Source organism: Hippocampus zosterae, chromosome 12 (genome assembly GCF_025434085.1).
Source record: "Hippocampus zosterae strain Florida chromosome 12, ASM2543408v3, whole genome shotgun sequence".
Classification (NCBI taxonomy): Eukaryota; Metazoa; Chordata; class Actinopteri; order Syngnathiformes; family Syngnathidae; genus Hippocampus; species Hippocampus zosterae.
The window spans coordinates 1,981,130-1,995,810 of NC_067462.1; the positions used below are offsets into that span (position 1 = coordinate 1,981,130).

Here is a 14,681-nt window from a genome sequence, read left to right on the forward strand (position 1 = left end):
TCAATGTCGGCAAAGGCGCGATTATCGGCGCCATAAATGGCACTCGACAGGAAGCGAGGAACAGAGGACCCCCCAGTTGCACGCTCCTCTGGCGAACGCCGCCGTCACGCGCGACCAACCCCCCAGCGGTGACCCATTTTAGCGATGTCTATGTGAATTATAGATATGCGGAGAATTATTTTCCGTCTAGTGAGCGCAGACACGCGGCAAAAGTGCAACAGGCACGCATTGTCCAAAATTCTGCGAGAGGCTTCGCTATACCGCCTCTGAACAAACAGAGAAGCACTTTGAATGCAGCTCCAGGAAGTGCGTCTGGACGACGCAACGCCCTCGCTTGCTGTCGCACTCCCACACATGTGCGCACGCTTGACATTTCTATGTCACTCATTGATGAAATGACTTCTACCAGCGCCGCTTTCGACAATCGGTCGCAACAGACAAACGGTTTCATGCTCATTTTTTAAGGATTTTTAAGGACATTCATCCAATTTCTCCACTGCTCTTTGGGTGTGAGACTTGCGCTTCGTCCTGACCTGCCTTGGCTGTGGAATAGGCAGAAATGAATCCGAACACACGGGCCTACTACGCTATTGTTCTTTAATGTTGGCTGTGAGAGGTTTTGAGAACCACTCGCTGAAGGCGGACCTGTAGGACATGTACACAATGGATACAGTACCTCAGATCTTCCTGCGTTATTGTAGGCGTTTATAATGGATTCCAAAATATGCACACTGGCCCACTCATGCGTTGCTCTCTTATTGATATTTAAGTATGTATAATGTAAATGAGAAAAAAAAAACCAAACACCCCCCCCCCTTTTTTTTTTCCCTACCGCCCACCTCATTTGTTGACCATAATGGGCTTTGTGAAGGGCCAGCAGTGGATGGCGCTCATTTGAACAGTGTCAGGTCACAGGAAGGCCCGCTTAGTTTTCAGCATCAGAGGGGAAAATGTCAGTCGGCTCTTTGGCGCATGCGCCCGTGTTTACCACTCCGACGTGCAGCCACAGGAGGCCCGGCTATATTTGTCATTGTCGGCTTGAGAGAAAAGATCATATCAACGTAGAACCGCGACGAGGCGAGAACGAAGCAGGGTGGCTTCGCTCGTTCGGAGTTACTAACAGAAATGTGCAAGAGACAAAACCCACGTTGTCGAAATCGATTGCCTTGCATCCTGCTGCGGTTTCTTGGAATTGGACTGATGAGTTTCGGGCCAAACTATTGATCGGTACGCATCTCGCTGCTGCTTTTCCTCGAAAAACCCGCACGACTCCACCCACGTGACTCGAGGCAATGCAGGCGGGACTCAACAGTTTTTCCAAAACGCGCAATCGGTCAATATGTTTTGTCTAATGGAAGCAATTTCCTCTCTCCTTGTTGTGGTATTAAGAGTCTGACCATCTCATCAAGATTATTGTGGGACGAATAAAGGATATCTTATCTTATCTTATCTTAAGGTAGAATGATGAGGTGAGAGTGTCCCGCTCATGTGTATGTACCGCAATGCATAATGTGGACTTGGCTCAAGCTCACTGTGCAGAGTGAAAATGGGGCTTGTGAGTTTTGCTTTTGATCTTGTAGAATAAGGCAGTGCGAAAAATTGACCACGTGCCATTTTTGGATGAGCTCGATGTTGATACAAATGCGGTTGTTGTTATTCCATCAACAAAAGGACATTCGGGCCGGTGAAGGCCCAGGGAAACGTCATATCGAATGTTTTTGGAGAAGCTCATGAAGCACCGACGCTCGTCTTCCAGTTTGGAAACGGTCACGAAGCCGTGTTCCATAAATGACTACTCGGTAATGACATCATTCAATGCAAACAAATTGAGGCTCGGGAAGACTATTAGCTAGCATCTTAGCCTAAACGACAAGCTCACGCAAACTGATGTGAATCTCGCGTGGGGAAACAAATATTCACACGAGGTTCTGAAGTCATTACCAGCAATAAACGCATGCTAGCAAAGACGGGCGCACTGTTTTTCTTAATGGCTTCATCAGCTAGCTAGAAAGCTAGCATGTCTTTTGGTAGGTTCTGAAGTCATTACCAGCAATAAACGCATGCTAGCAAAGACAGGCGCACTGTTTATCTTGATGGCTTCATCAGCTAGCTAGAAAGCTAGCATGTCTTTTGATAGGTTCTGAAGTCATTACCAGCAATAAACGCATGCTAGCAAAGACAGGCGCACTGTTTATCTTAATGGCTTCATCAGCTAGCTAGAAAGCTAGCATGTCTTTTGATGGGTTCTGAAGTCATTACCAGTAATATAAACGCATGCTAGCAAAGACAGGCGCACTGTTTATCTTAATGGCTTCATCAGCTAGCTAGAAAGCTAGCATGTCTTTTGATAGGTTCTGAAGTCATTACCAGCAATAAACGCATGCTAGCAAAGACAGGCGCACTGTTTTTCTTAATGGCTTCATCAGCTAGCTAGAAAGCTAGCATGTCTTTTGATAGGTTCTGAAGTCATTACCAGCAATAAACGCATGCTAGCAAAGACAGGCGCACTGTTTATCTTAATGGCTTCATCAGCTAGCTAGAAAGCTAGCATGTCTTTTGATAGGTTCTGAAGTCATTACCAGCAATATAAACGCATGCTAGCAAAGACAGGCGCACTGTTTATCTTAATGGCTTAATCAGCTAGCTAAAAAGCTAGCATGTCTTTTGATAGGTCCTGAAGTCATTACCAGCAATAAACGCATGCTAGCAAAGACAGGCGCACTGTTTTTCTTAATGGCTTCATCAGCTAGCTAGAAAGCTAGCATGTCTTTTGATAGGTTCTGAAGTCATTACCAGCAATATAAACGCATGCTAGCAAAGACAGGAGCACTGTTTATCTTAATGGCTTCATCAGCTAGCTAGAAAGCTAGCATGTCTTTTGGTAGGTTCTGAAGTCATTACCAGCAATAAACGCATGCTAGCAAAGACAGGCGCACTGTTTTTCTTAATGGCTTAATCAGCTAGCTAGACAGCTAGCATATCTTTTGATAGGTTCTGAAGTCATTACCAGCAATAAACGCATGCTAGCAAAGACAGGCGCACTGTTTATCTTAATGGCTTCATCAGCTAGCTAGAAAGCTAGCATGTCTTTTGATAGGTTCTGAAGTCATTACCAGCAATAAACGCATGCTAGCAAAGACAGGCGCACTGTTTTTCTTAATGGCTTCATCAGCTAGCTAGAAAGCTAGCATGTCTTTTGATAGGTTCTGAAGTCATTACCAGCAATAAACGCATGCTAGCAAAGACAGGCGCACTGTTTATCTTAATGGCTTCATCAGCTAGCTAGAAAGCTAGCATGTCTTTTGATAGGTTCGGGGCTTGTGTTGTCACAAGTTACAATGTTCTGTGGGGTTTTTAAGGGGCTAGCGCGATGGCCAACGCTGCTTTGAGAATGGCTCTCGGTGAATATACACTAGTGTGAGATTCAGACCGTCTGAAAGACGAGTCGCCGCCATTTGTAATAGACCCATGAAGAGGCGCAATAGGAGGGCCGAGTTGAAATAACGTGGAAAATTCCATATTTGCTTCATGTGTTATTTTTAGAAAAAGAGCATTGCTGAGATTGAAAAAAAAATAAAAAGAAGAGGAAGGAAAGTTATTTCAAGGGCAAGGGAGAGGTGGGGAATTAGCGCGAGAGACGAATGGAGGTGAGTCAAAGCGCCAGTGTCAGCAGTAAATGCAGTCTGGACCGCGCGCACAGACAAGAGTGGCTTTTGCGCGTGTGCGCTCGCCGCTCTGCTTTTGCCCACTCGGCATTACCGACCGTCAAAGTCACTGTGCCCCGAGACCAAGGCTCTCGTGGCGCCCGCCTCGACCTCCCTTAATCGGCCACGCCACGTTCGCTCTCCTTTTCTTCCTCCCTCCGCACTCCCATTTTGTCCGCCCTTTATTTCCAAGGATGCACAAATTGAACCTTGACTCTTTCCTGTATTTCTTGAGTCGTTTCATACAATTTGACCCAATCTGCCAATCGGTTTCCCTTTTGTAAATGTAGCATCATGATAATGCTACCTCATTCGACTAAAGATTTTTGGTCGCCGACCGACGTTATGAGATCAGAGTCACTGAAAGCTGCTGATTAAGCAAGTCTGACATCGGGTAAGACCTCCTCACCAGCAGTTGGCGCTACACTGCGCAAATCGTCATGTGCGTCTAAAAGAAAGAAAAGTCCTTCTCGGCAATGACCTGTCATTGTGTTCCTTGCAATTTGATGCGTCAAAAGTGTCGTCGTTCTGTGTCGGTGTCGGCGACCGCTCAAGAGTGAGAACTCAAAAGTGGTTGCACTTGAAGAAAGACGGTTGAAGCAAAAGTGGCGCGCGTGGCGTCAAAGGAGGCCACTCTTTCTGTAAATGTCGAAGGGCCTGTGAGATGCAAAGCTGCGGGGAAGAGCTTGAAGGTCAAACGTTTTTTTTTTAAGCGGCCCGAGTCAAGTAATTAAGCAGAAGGAAGCTGCCGGAGAAGAGAAGAAAGCTTCTTCTGTTTTGAGCTTTTCTGACCGAGGGAAAAAAAAAAAAAGTCAAGACTGGCCAGCATCCACCATGACAGCTGTACACTCGGGCAATGCAGAGTCTTTTTTTTTCCTCCAGCTACCCGTACCCCGAGTCCCACACTTAACCTCTGAATAAAGACATTTCTGTCATTTGAGGGGCGACACAGTTCTCAAAGGGGGTGGGCTGGGGGGGGGGGGGCATTTAAAAGCACTCCCTTTTAGCTCCAAATTTGATTTAGACATTCTAGTTCAATCCAGGCGGCCCGGTAGTCCAGCGGTTAGCACGTGGGCTTCACAGTGCAGAGGTACCGGGTTCGATTCCAGCTCCGACCTCCCTGTGTGGAGTTTGCATGTTCTCCCCGGGCCTGCGTGGGTTTTCTCCGGGTGCTCCGGTTTCCTCCCACATTCCAAAAACATGCGTGGCAGGCTGATTGAACACTCTAAATTGTCCCTAGGTGTGAGTGTGAGCGTGGATGGTTGTTCGTTTCTGTGTGCCCTGCGATTGGCTGGCAACCGATTCAGGGTCTCCCCCGCCTACTGCCCGAAGACGGCTGGGATAGGCTCCAGCACCCCCCGCGACCCTAGTGAGGATCAAGCGGCTCGGAAGATGAATGAATGAATGAATAGTTCAATCCATCCTTGGTTTCCTTCCAGCCTCCGAACCCAACCTGAAGCTTCGCTCGCGACTAAAGCAAAAGGTGACGGAGCGCCGCAGCAGCCCTCTCCTCCGCAGGAAAGACGGCGGCCCCGTCGTCCCTACGGCCAAGAAACGCTCCCTGGATATTGCCGGTGAGTGGATTTCCAACGTTAGCGGCTTTTGTTTTTTAAACGGTAAATTACAATTTACAATTTTATTATCATTTCAAACTCCTCTTACAGCATTAGCCTTAAATCATATTTTTAATGCACAATTTGTGCGTACGTGTTTTATGTGTTCTGTAAATTCAAACTTGGAAAAAAAAAACAAGATTTTTTTTTGGGGGGTGGGGGGGTGTAGTTTAATAGACGTATTTGTTTATTTTTGTAATGGCATCATCAAATAACAACATAGGGCAAAGACGGCTTTGTCCCTCTTCCAGACTCTGCATGCAGCAGTGCCCCCGGCTCAGGTCCCAGCTCCCCCAACAACAGCTCCAGTAACATCCCCCACGAGAACGGGGCTCCCATCTCCAGCAGCCCAGGAGAGGTAACGCCGTGATCGTGTCTCATCTCGACGTGCGAAGACGCGCACCTTTAACCCACGCACGCTCGCCCGTCCATCCCCCATTCAGACGTCCCTGCTCCAGCGCCTGGTGTCGAGGGACGGTTCCGTCAGCCATCTCTCGCTTTACACCTCCCCTTCTCTGCCCAACATTACGCTGGGGCTGCCGGCCACATGTCCCGGAAGCACCGTGAGTACACCTTTGCGGTATGTCGAAAAATCTGTAAAAACGCAGACGGAGAATATAGCGAAGCAACACCGTGCATCGGGGATGTGCGCCATCATCAGGCCATGTTACGTAAATGACCTTGATTCGATTGTTGAATGTAAACAAGCCTGCGGCTTTTATTTGCCTACCGCCTTTGAGTTCAGCTCAAGAAAAAATGAGAGCAATAATCGTCTTCATATTATTTTTTATTTCCTCACATTGCTCCTTTGGGTATGTCTGATTTCACTTCCTTTTGTGTCTCAACAATGTCTGCCTTTGCGTCTGATTTTTTTTTTTTTTTTTTTGTAGGCAATATCAGGACACCAAGATGCCGAGAGCCGCCTTGCGTTGCCCGCCGCCTTGCAGAAGGGCATTCCTTTGACTCCCCCTTTCCTGCCCGCTGCCCACTTGCCCGCCTACTTGGCATCTTCAGGTCTGGAGCGGGAGGGCGGGGCCGGCGGGGCGGCTGGCCACGCCCCCCTTCTGCAACACATGGTGCTGTTGGAGCAGAGCCACGGTCCAATGGGTCAGTATTCCCCCCCCCCCCCCCCCCCCCGAGTACAATCGGACCTGCTGCCGCGGCTTTAAAACCCCCCCGCCGTCGGTTGCGTCAATGAAAATAGTTTCCAGCTTGTCCCGACGCGTCGAATCAAAGCCGCGGCCAATCGAGTAAATCCTCAAAATGAGGAACATATTTGAAGCTGCGTGCCGCAAACCAAAATGAGTGACTTCCCGTTCTTTTTCATGCTTGGGACCTCGGGACTTTTTCGTGGGTCTTCTTCTGTAGACGTCCACCCAATTTCCTGTCAGGCGTTCATTTTTTTTTTTTTCCTCCTCCTCTGAGGTGCTAATGAGCGAATAATCAAAGCAGGAAGACAACTTAAAATTTCACCAACGGATAAAACGTCTTAAAATGGCGTAAAAATAGCTCGGCAAACAAGTTTTCCGAACCGACGATTGTATGCCACTCAAACTTTCTCAGACGCTTCACGAGACTCAAAAAAACGACTGCCGCTACTCCGCAAGTCATCGAGCTGCGCTACGCCCGACTCCGCTAATGCTTTTCATGCTTTTCTGCTCCACAGTCGGCTTAAGCGGCCTGGCGCTCCCGTCGCCTCCAATGTCCAAGCTGGCGCGCGGCCATCACCCTCTGGGTCGAACCCAGTCGGCGCCGCTGCCGCAGCAGCAGCAGTGCGCTCAGGCGCAGGCCCTGCAGCAGCTGGTGGTCCAGCAGCAGCACCAGCAATTCCTGGAGAAGCACAAGCAACAGTTCCAGCATCAGCAGCACATCATCAACAAGGTACCGCCGCATCAATTCCGCCCCCCTCCTCCCCCCCACCCCCGGGTCATTTCACATCACCTCGGCTCAAAATGAGCGGCTTCGCATCGTCGACATTTGCCTTTTTTTTTTTTGCATCTCGTAAGCAAAACTGCGAGCGGGTGTGCGAGTGACAAGGACGCGCTTTTTGCGTCGGTGGAAGTGAAGCGCTCGGGTTGAGGATGGCCAAAGAAAAAACGCAAAGTCCCTCCAGTGGTTCAGGAACTATCGTGAAATCAATGACATGTAATGGAAGAATGCAACATCAAGACAAATAAATGAGCATCAATTTTGCACTTGACGGGTGTTAAACTCAAAAAGGCCCGGTGGCCAGATCTGTCCCACCAAACAAAGTGTGAATTATAGTACCATTCAAATAAGCTTGTTTATATTTTCCTATTTTTTAAAAGTATTTTAATATATATATTTTTTTTTATTTAATCATGAAACAAAGACACATATTTTATTCGACTGCTTCATTAGCATCTTGGTGCAAGTGATGCCCAAATGAATACCAAATGTCTCCGAATATATAGCGGGCAATCAGAAAAGTCTCCTGAGCATTTCTTGTGTGTGTGTGTGTGTGTGTGTTTTCTCTCGGTCACCATGGCAACTGTTCTCCCGGCGATGCTGCCTCTGTGTATGACTTCCAGGAAATATGACTCACCCTAATCATGGTGGGCGTGTGTGGTGTGCGTATGTACAGTACTGTATATGCGAGAGGTGTAAATGAGTGTTAGGAGAGGTACAAGGTTGCTTTGTAGGAGTGTGTGTGTGGGGGGGGGCTTGGGGATTTCAGTCTCGAAATGACCTAAAGGCTTCATTGAGTGAAATTGTTAACCCCTCCGCTTCTTGGGTCTCTCTCTCCCCCAAAAATGCTGGATGCTACTTCTCGATCCGCAAGAATGGAAAAAGATACACGGTCTAGTCTTTCTTTTCATTTCGGACATGATTGAAGCACCCAGCTGTGACAAGGGACCGTTCCCTGAAACTTGGCATTTTAGTTTGACCAGCGTTCTCTATTGGCTGTGGAAAAATATATGCAAAAAAAAAAAGTGTCCTTGCAACTTGCCACGCTCCTACTTTGCTTCCGTCTGCGTTTTGCCAAAGGTGGCTCTTTGCTCCGGTCTGGACGAGGTGTTAGAGCAGCGGGCGAAGAGAAAAGCGAGGACGGGTGCGAAGCAGCCTTGCGGGAGTGAATGGCTGTTTTGACTTTGTTTGGAAAAGAGGGACGAGAATGAGGCAAGAGGCTCTGCGCTCTGACGTCAATGAACTGTTCCCTGGGCAATATGCCAGCTAAGCGTGCGTGTCTTTCGACGTGTGTGTGCATGCTCGTGTGTGTTGCATGCACAAACACTCAGCCCCTCCATTTCTCATCTGCGCCAGCTACTCGACTCATTGGACTCATTTCTCAATCACGCAAAGATTTAAAAAAAAAATAACAAAAACAAAAGCTATTTCTTCTACTTACTGTTGTTTTTGTGTTTGTTTTGTTTTGTTTTGTTAGCCCTGCTGTCATTTGCTCCGTGTTTTCCCTTTCCTTAAACCTAATCCGGATAAGTTTGTCATACTTGATTTGGAATCGAACACTCTCATGAGTCTTGAAACAAACACGAGTTTGTTTTTTTTTTTGGTCGTCGGAGTGATCAGACAACTTTTTGATGATTTAAAAACGGCATCCAGCTCTGGTAGCACTTGTTGCTGTTTCTTAAGAGGGAGTTTGCCATTTTAAATCCGCAAGCAAGTTTTGAAGTTAGCCTCACTACTCTAATGCCTCCTTTATGTCGTGTGTGTGTGTGTGTGTGTGTGTAATATTATGCTTTGTGAAAACTGGCATGAATACATACAATGTCAAGAAATAAGCAGTGTTTGCTACAATTTTTTGGGGGCTTCCATTCATCAGACATTGTGCTACTCGTTTTGGTGTGTTCTCTTTGGCCACCTGGGGGCAGTACAATACAAACATGGAGACACACGAAGAAGACTTGCTCAACTGACTCAGTAAGCTGCAGTAATAGTTAGGGCCCGACCAAATTTGTTTTTTTTTTTTTGTGGAACACTATAATTCAGAGAGATGATGTATTGGCTGATTAATGAACAAATGTACAATGACTAAAAGAACTATGCTAATAAATATGCAAATATGCTAATTTATAAGTCACAATATGCTTGTTATATTGTCTCTCTACATGTGTTGTTTCACCGTTTGTGTTCAAATACCCATTGCTTATAACTATTTGCTATGCTAGTTTTGTTAGCGAATCATTGGTGTTTCACATTATCTGTTAGCTTTAAGCTAAGCAGGCTTTGCTGAGGCAAAGCCATGTGGTTGTTTGAAATAAACCATGTCTTGAAAAACTCCCAAGTTGCCGCGCTTGTTTTATCAAAGCACAGCTGTACAAGAATTTACATGACAAAGTGACAAATAATGCGCCCAAGTCATATTTTCCACATTTTCTTATCTGCTCAGATGATGTCTAAACCGAGCGAGCAGAGCTCAGCCGCCAGCTCGGCGGCACCCGTGTCGTCCAGGCAGCACCAGAGTCACCCGGAGGAGACGGAAGAGGAACTGAGGGAGCATCAGGGGCTCTTGTCCTTGTCCTCGGTGGCCATCAAGCAGGAGCCCCTCGACCTTCAGGAGCAGGAGGAGAGGCAGGCGGAGCAGGAGCTCCTCTTCCAGCAGGTGAGGACTCGAGACGCACTTCAAGCTGCGCAAATCTCATCTCACCATCTCTCCGTCTTATTGTGCAACACTGAATTTTTCTCCCTACTGCTGAATGTTGGAGTGTTGTTTTTTTTTAAAAAACGGAAGTCAGTGGGAGCAAGCAGACAGCCCTGGCAGATGGACAATAACACACCACACTCACACTTTTATAACTATACTCTCAGTTTCATTTGCAAAAGGAAATTATGCAAAGGCGGTTGCATGGTGATTTTTATCGGTCAGCGTTTCTGCCTCACAATCAGCAACTTTTCAGCTCTGGACGTTCTGTGTGGGTGTCGATTTGAGCATTAAGTAACACTTAAATAATCAGAAGACAAATACATGTCATTTATTGACCGGCTGTCCGCAACCGTGACATCTTCAGGCCCCGCAGATGAAAAAAAACGCGCCCGCTCCCGAAACGCAGTCAGGATGCCGCGTCCTCTTCCTGTCTCGCCCATCCCGGCCGGCCATCCGCGGCCAAATTCAATCAGACGCTTCTCTGCCTGTCGCCATGGCGCCCGTGGTGTAAGCGGACACGCCTGTCGAGATGGCAACGCAGGAGTGCTTGATGACTTGACTCGTGGAGTGGAAAATGTGTCCCATCCTGTGCCAATACTTGGCTGTAGTTTCCATGAGATATAGTTTGTACGATACACTTATTAAAAAAAAAACAACATACGAGTAGGGCATGTGCGCTTTAGGTGATGACGTTTATTTTCACTTTTCTGCGCGTGTGCTCAAAATTTGACCGTTTGTCTGCTTTTCCAACGAGGTTCTTTTTCAACCTCATCAGTTTAGCAGTCACCATCTGGCGTCACAGCTTTGAATGTGTGCCCGGGGCGCCATCTTCTGGCGAGAGGGAGAACGTGCAGTCCCCACTGGGCATGCACAATAACCCGAAAGCAGCGGGTGTTAAAAACTCCGCTTGGGTCTGAGCGAGCGATTGAAAAGCTGCGAGTAAATGACGCCCCCAACCCCTCCCCCACTTTTTTTTCCTTTTTGCATTTGACTATGTTGTTAAATGGACTCTACCGTGAATAGTACCAGTGTTGAACATCTGAAGTGATTTTTAAAATGCGATAGAGCCTACATATGGCCAAAAAAATAATCTGCCTTGTGTGTGTGTGTGTGTGTATATATATATATATATATAACATAATTTGTGTGTGTGTGTGCGTGCACGAAAGCAGCAGGCCCTGCTGTTGGAGCAGCAACGTATCCAGCAGTTGAGGAGCTACCGGGCGTCGATGGAGGCGGCCGGCTTGTCGGTCAGCCTGGCGGGCCACCGCCCCCTCTCCAGGGCGCAGTCCTCTCCGGCCTCGCCCTCCTTCCCCATGACGGTGCAGGAGCCGGCGGTCAAGCCACGTTTCACAACAGGTGTGTTGGGGGCGGGCGGCGTCTGTGCTTCCACTCCTCAAGCATTAAAAACAAACTAAGATTGTGCCATGTGTCAGGAACTCTTAACTTTGACCCATTACTTTATGGCGTTACGAGTTTTTGGAGGATGGCTTTTTTGACCATCGTATTTTGTTCCATGTCCTGTGATTGGATGGCAACCAATTTAGGGTGTTGCCCCACCTACTGCCTGAAGTTATCTGGGATAGGCTTCAGCTTGTGATGACTTTGATATTCAAATGAACAGTTTAGTGCAAGATAAACTCTTCACTGATGCATGAACTTTGCATGAATTTTTCATGAATGTTGAACTTTATCCATGTTCTCACACCGGTATTTTTCGCATGACACCTCACCAGAGGGATTGTGTACTGTACATCATACACACGCTCTACATGTGTGGACTAAGATCTGTTCAAAAGCCACTCCTGCCATCTCGTGGTGATTTATCATCCTGAAAATATTCCCACAGCCTTAAAACTTACTGAGGAGTCAGTCAAGCGGAGCTCTATATTATTTATTGTTTTAAAAAAAAAAACACCCAAAACTTTTTTTTGACGTTTTGGCACTAAATGAGATAATTTCCTGTCAAGCTTTATTATTGACGGTTGGGCCTTTCCACTATATTGAATTTTCTTCATTACATCCTAAACTAGGAGGGCTAATGCGTTCAATATGGATTGGAACTGTTCAATGTTCATTTGGTGATTGGTCGCGTTTTTTGTGTGTGTCCGTGGCGCTGTTGATTGTTCAGGTCTGGTGTACGACTCCTTGATGCAGAAGCACCAGTGCATGTGCGGCAACACCAACAGCCACCCGGAGCATGCGGGTCGCATCCAGAGCATCTGGTCGCGTCTTCAGGAAACGGGCCTCAGGGGCCACTGTGAGGTAAGGCAGCACTTCAACGGAATGACGGACCGGACCGCAGATTCGCATTCTCAAAATAAATTTGTGTGTCGGGGGGGGGGGGGGGGGAGAATAACGATGATATTCTGAGTAACTCTGTGGGTGGCTGGATGAGGTCGTTCTTACATTTTGAGTTGACTCAAGGGAGCAAATGTGGCTTTCACCAATAGGGGGAGGTGTTTTGCCAGTTATGGTGGAGAATTGCCTTGCGCCCCCCCCATTTCTGTCCCCGGGGAGACTTGAAACAGAGGGAGGCTTCCTAATTCTGTCTTGAAGTTCACGTGACATCTACAGACACCGACTGTGCATCATTTTCTTGCAATGGCTTTGATACGGTGGGTAGTCAGAGTGCCGAGACACAAGCCGCTAACTCGTATGTCGTCTTCTTTCTTGCCTTCAGTGCATCCGGGGACGGAAAGCCACACTGGAGGAACTCCAGACGGTGCACTCCGAAGGTCACGTTCTGCTGTATGGAACCAACCCACTACGGCAGAAGCTGGACTGTAAGTGACGCGCTGATCAGGCACACCCTGCGATTCAGAGCAATTCTATTGCATTCAGTTTGTCCGCTAAACTCGATCCAATTCAGTTTAAAAGAGTGTCACCATCCAAAGGCTCAAATCCAAAACTCGGTGTTTGCGATGAGAGGCCCCTAAAAGTTGCGAGCCATCATAACTTTCGGGACTGGGGCAAAATCATACCGGGACGGAAAAAGCTCCTTCGCTGCTCTGGCTACACATTAAATCCATTGTCATCTCGTCATTTAAACTGGATTGTCTTATTTCTTTGTTTTATTTCTTTATTTCTATGGTCACGAGCTATGGGTCGTGACCGAAAGAACGAGATCCCGGATACAAGCGGCCGAAATGAGTTTTCTCCGCAGGGTGTCCGGGCTCTCCCTTAGAGATAAGGTGAGAAGCTCGGTCATCCGGGAGGGGCTCCGAGTCGAGCCGCTTCTCCTCCACATCGAGAGGAGCCAGATGAGGTGGCTTGGGCATCTGATTCGGATGCCTCCTGGTGAGGTGTTCCGGGCATGTCCCACCGGGAGGAGACCCCGAGGAAGACCCAGGACACGCTGGAGAGACTATGTCACCCAGCTGGCCTGGGAACGCCTCGGGATCCCCCGGGGAGAGCTGGAAGAAGTAGCTAGGGAGAGGGAAGTCTGGGCTTCCCTGCTAAAGTTGTTGCCCCCGCGACCCGGCCCCGGATAAGCGGTAGAAGATGGATGGATGGATGTTTTATTTCTTTCCAACCAAGCCTTAAATTTCTTTCAAACACGCCCACGAGTTGTTCAAGGATTCATAGTGGCAATTTTCCCTCAAACAAAACATTCATCAGGTCACATTAAAAAATCCACCCATTAGTCGTACTTGGGTTGACATTGCAAGGGGGCTTCTGTTTCTTGCCAACTAGAATCCCTTTTGTATTACATGATGACCCCCCCCCCCCCCCCTCATGGCTTTGACATGCTCTTCTTTGGAGCCTGGCAGACAATCAATTCGCTCAGGAGGGTTGGAAAGGCACGAAAGACCCCCAAATATTTGGGTGCAAATCCTTCAAGAATACGACGTGCCGTCAACACACTATATGCTTTATTTACCACCGTGGTTTTTTTTTTTTCCATTCTCATGAAACAGATCTTCTAAAATTGCAGGGCTCCCAATGGATGTTTTTGTAATATGTATGTAATGGATGGATATTGATGTGCTTCCTCCCTCCAGCTTTCCCAATACAGGAGTGGCCTTGTAATCTTACTCACTGCTGCAATAGGTCACAAAGTCAAATGCAGAGGGGGGGGTGTGCAATTTGTGCATGCCAATGCAGAGAGTCATTCATTAGATGAAATTTGCATCATGGACATTTGCGAGCACAGGGTTGTGGAATGACTATTATTCATATTTTAGTCTCGGTCCTCGCCTCCGGTCCCCCTTTTCACACAACCGATAATTGAAATAGCTGAAGCTAGCAAGGCTAACCGCTAAGCTCTTCCATGAACGTTTTGTTTTGTACTCTTGGAAACACGCCGACGCCTCCGTGTCCGAAACTGTTGCCGCTCCACCAAGTCTGGTGAAGGCAAGGTGAGTCCAAAGTCTTCTGGAAATTCCTGAAGATGAGACGAGAGTCTTTCCGGTCACTTCGACCCGTCGTGGACGCGGCTATCATAATGGGACGTACGAAATTGAACAGGAGTCGGCCATTTTTGATTTGAAGCGAAAATTCCCTAAACGTTTACAAAATTGTCAAGCCCCGCCCCCACTCTGTCCAATTCGGGTAGAGCGTAACATCAAGTTTGAAAATCATTGCGAGGATTCATCATCAACTGCAATAATAACCCCCCCCCCCCCCCACCCTCCCCCTGCTGTTCATTGTTCCCAGGTTCCGCCAGTCCCATGTTTGTGAGATTACCATGCGGAGGCGTCGGGGTAAGTCATTACTTGTGCTACTACAGATCGAGCT

The 14,681-nt window shown here is 47.6% G+C and overlaps 1 protein-coding gene across 3 annotated transcripts in view; it reads left to right on the forward strand.

The window, feature by feature from the left end:
- The window catches only part of LOC127611838 (histone deacetylase 4-like), a 45,786-nt gene that overhangs the window by 8,048 nt on the left and 23,057 nt on the right, over positions 1-14,681 (forward strand). For 2 of the 3 annotated variants that reach the window (XM_052082619.1, XM_052082617.1), the window contains exons 7-16: positions 5,144-5,278; positions 5,569-5,675; positions 5,761-5,880; positions 6,208-6,424; positions 6,984-7,198; positions 9,687-9,899; positions 11,111-11,300; positions 12,073-12,206; positions 12,625-12,727; positions 14,601-14,647. In XM_052082619.1, coding sequence (XP_051938579.1) covers positions 5,144-5,278; positions 5,569-5,675; positions 5,761-5,880; positions 6,208-6,424; positions 6,984-7,198; positions 9,687-9,899; positions 11,111-11,300; positions 12,073-12,206; positions 12,625-12,727; positions 14,601-14,647 — 1,481 coding nt within the window. The remainder of the gene's footprint in view (positions 1-5,143; positions 5,279-5,568; positions 5,676-5,760; positions 5,881-6,207; positions 6,425-6,983; positions 7,199-9,686; positions 9,900-11,110; positions 11,301-12,072; positions 12,207-12,624; positions 12,728-14,600; positions 14,648-14,681) is intronic. The other variant, XM_052082618.1, reaches the window with a different exon arrangement.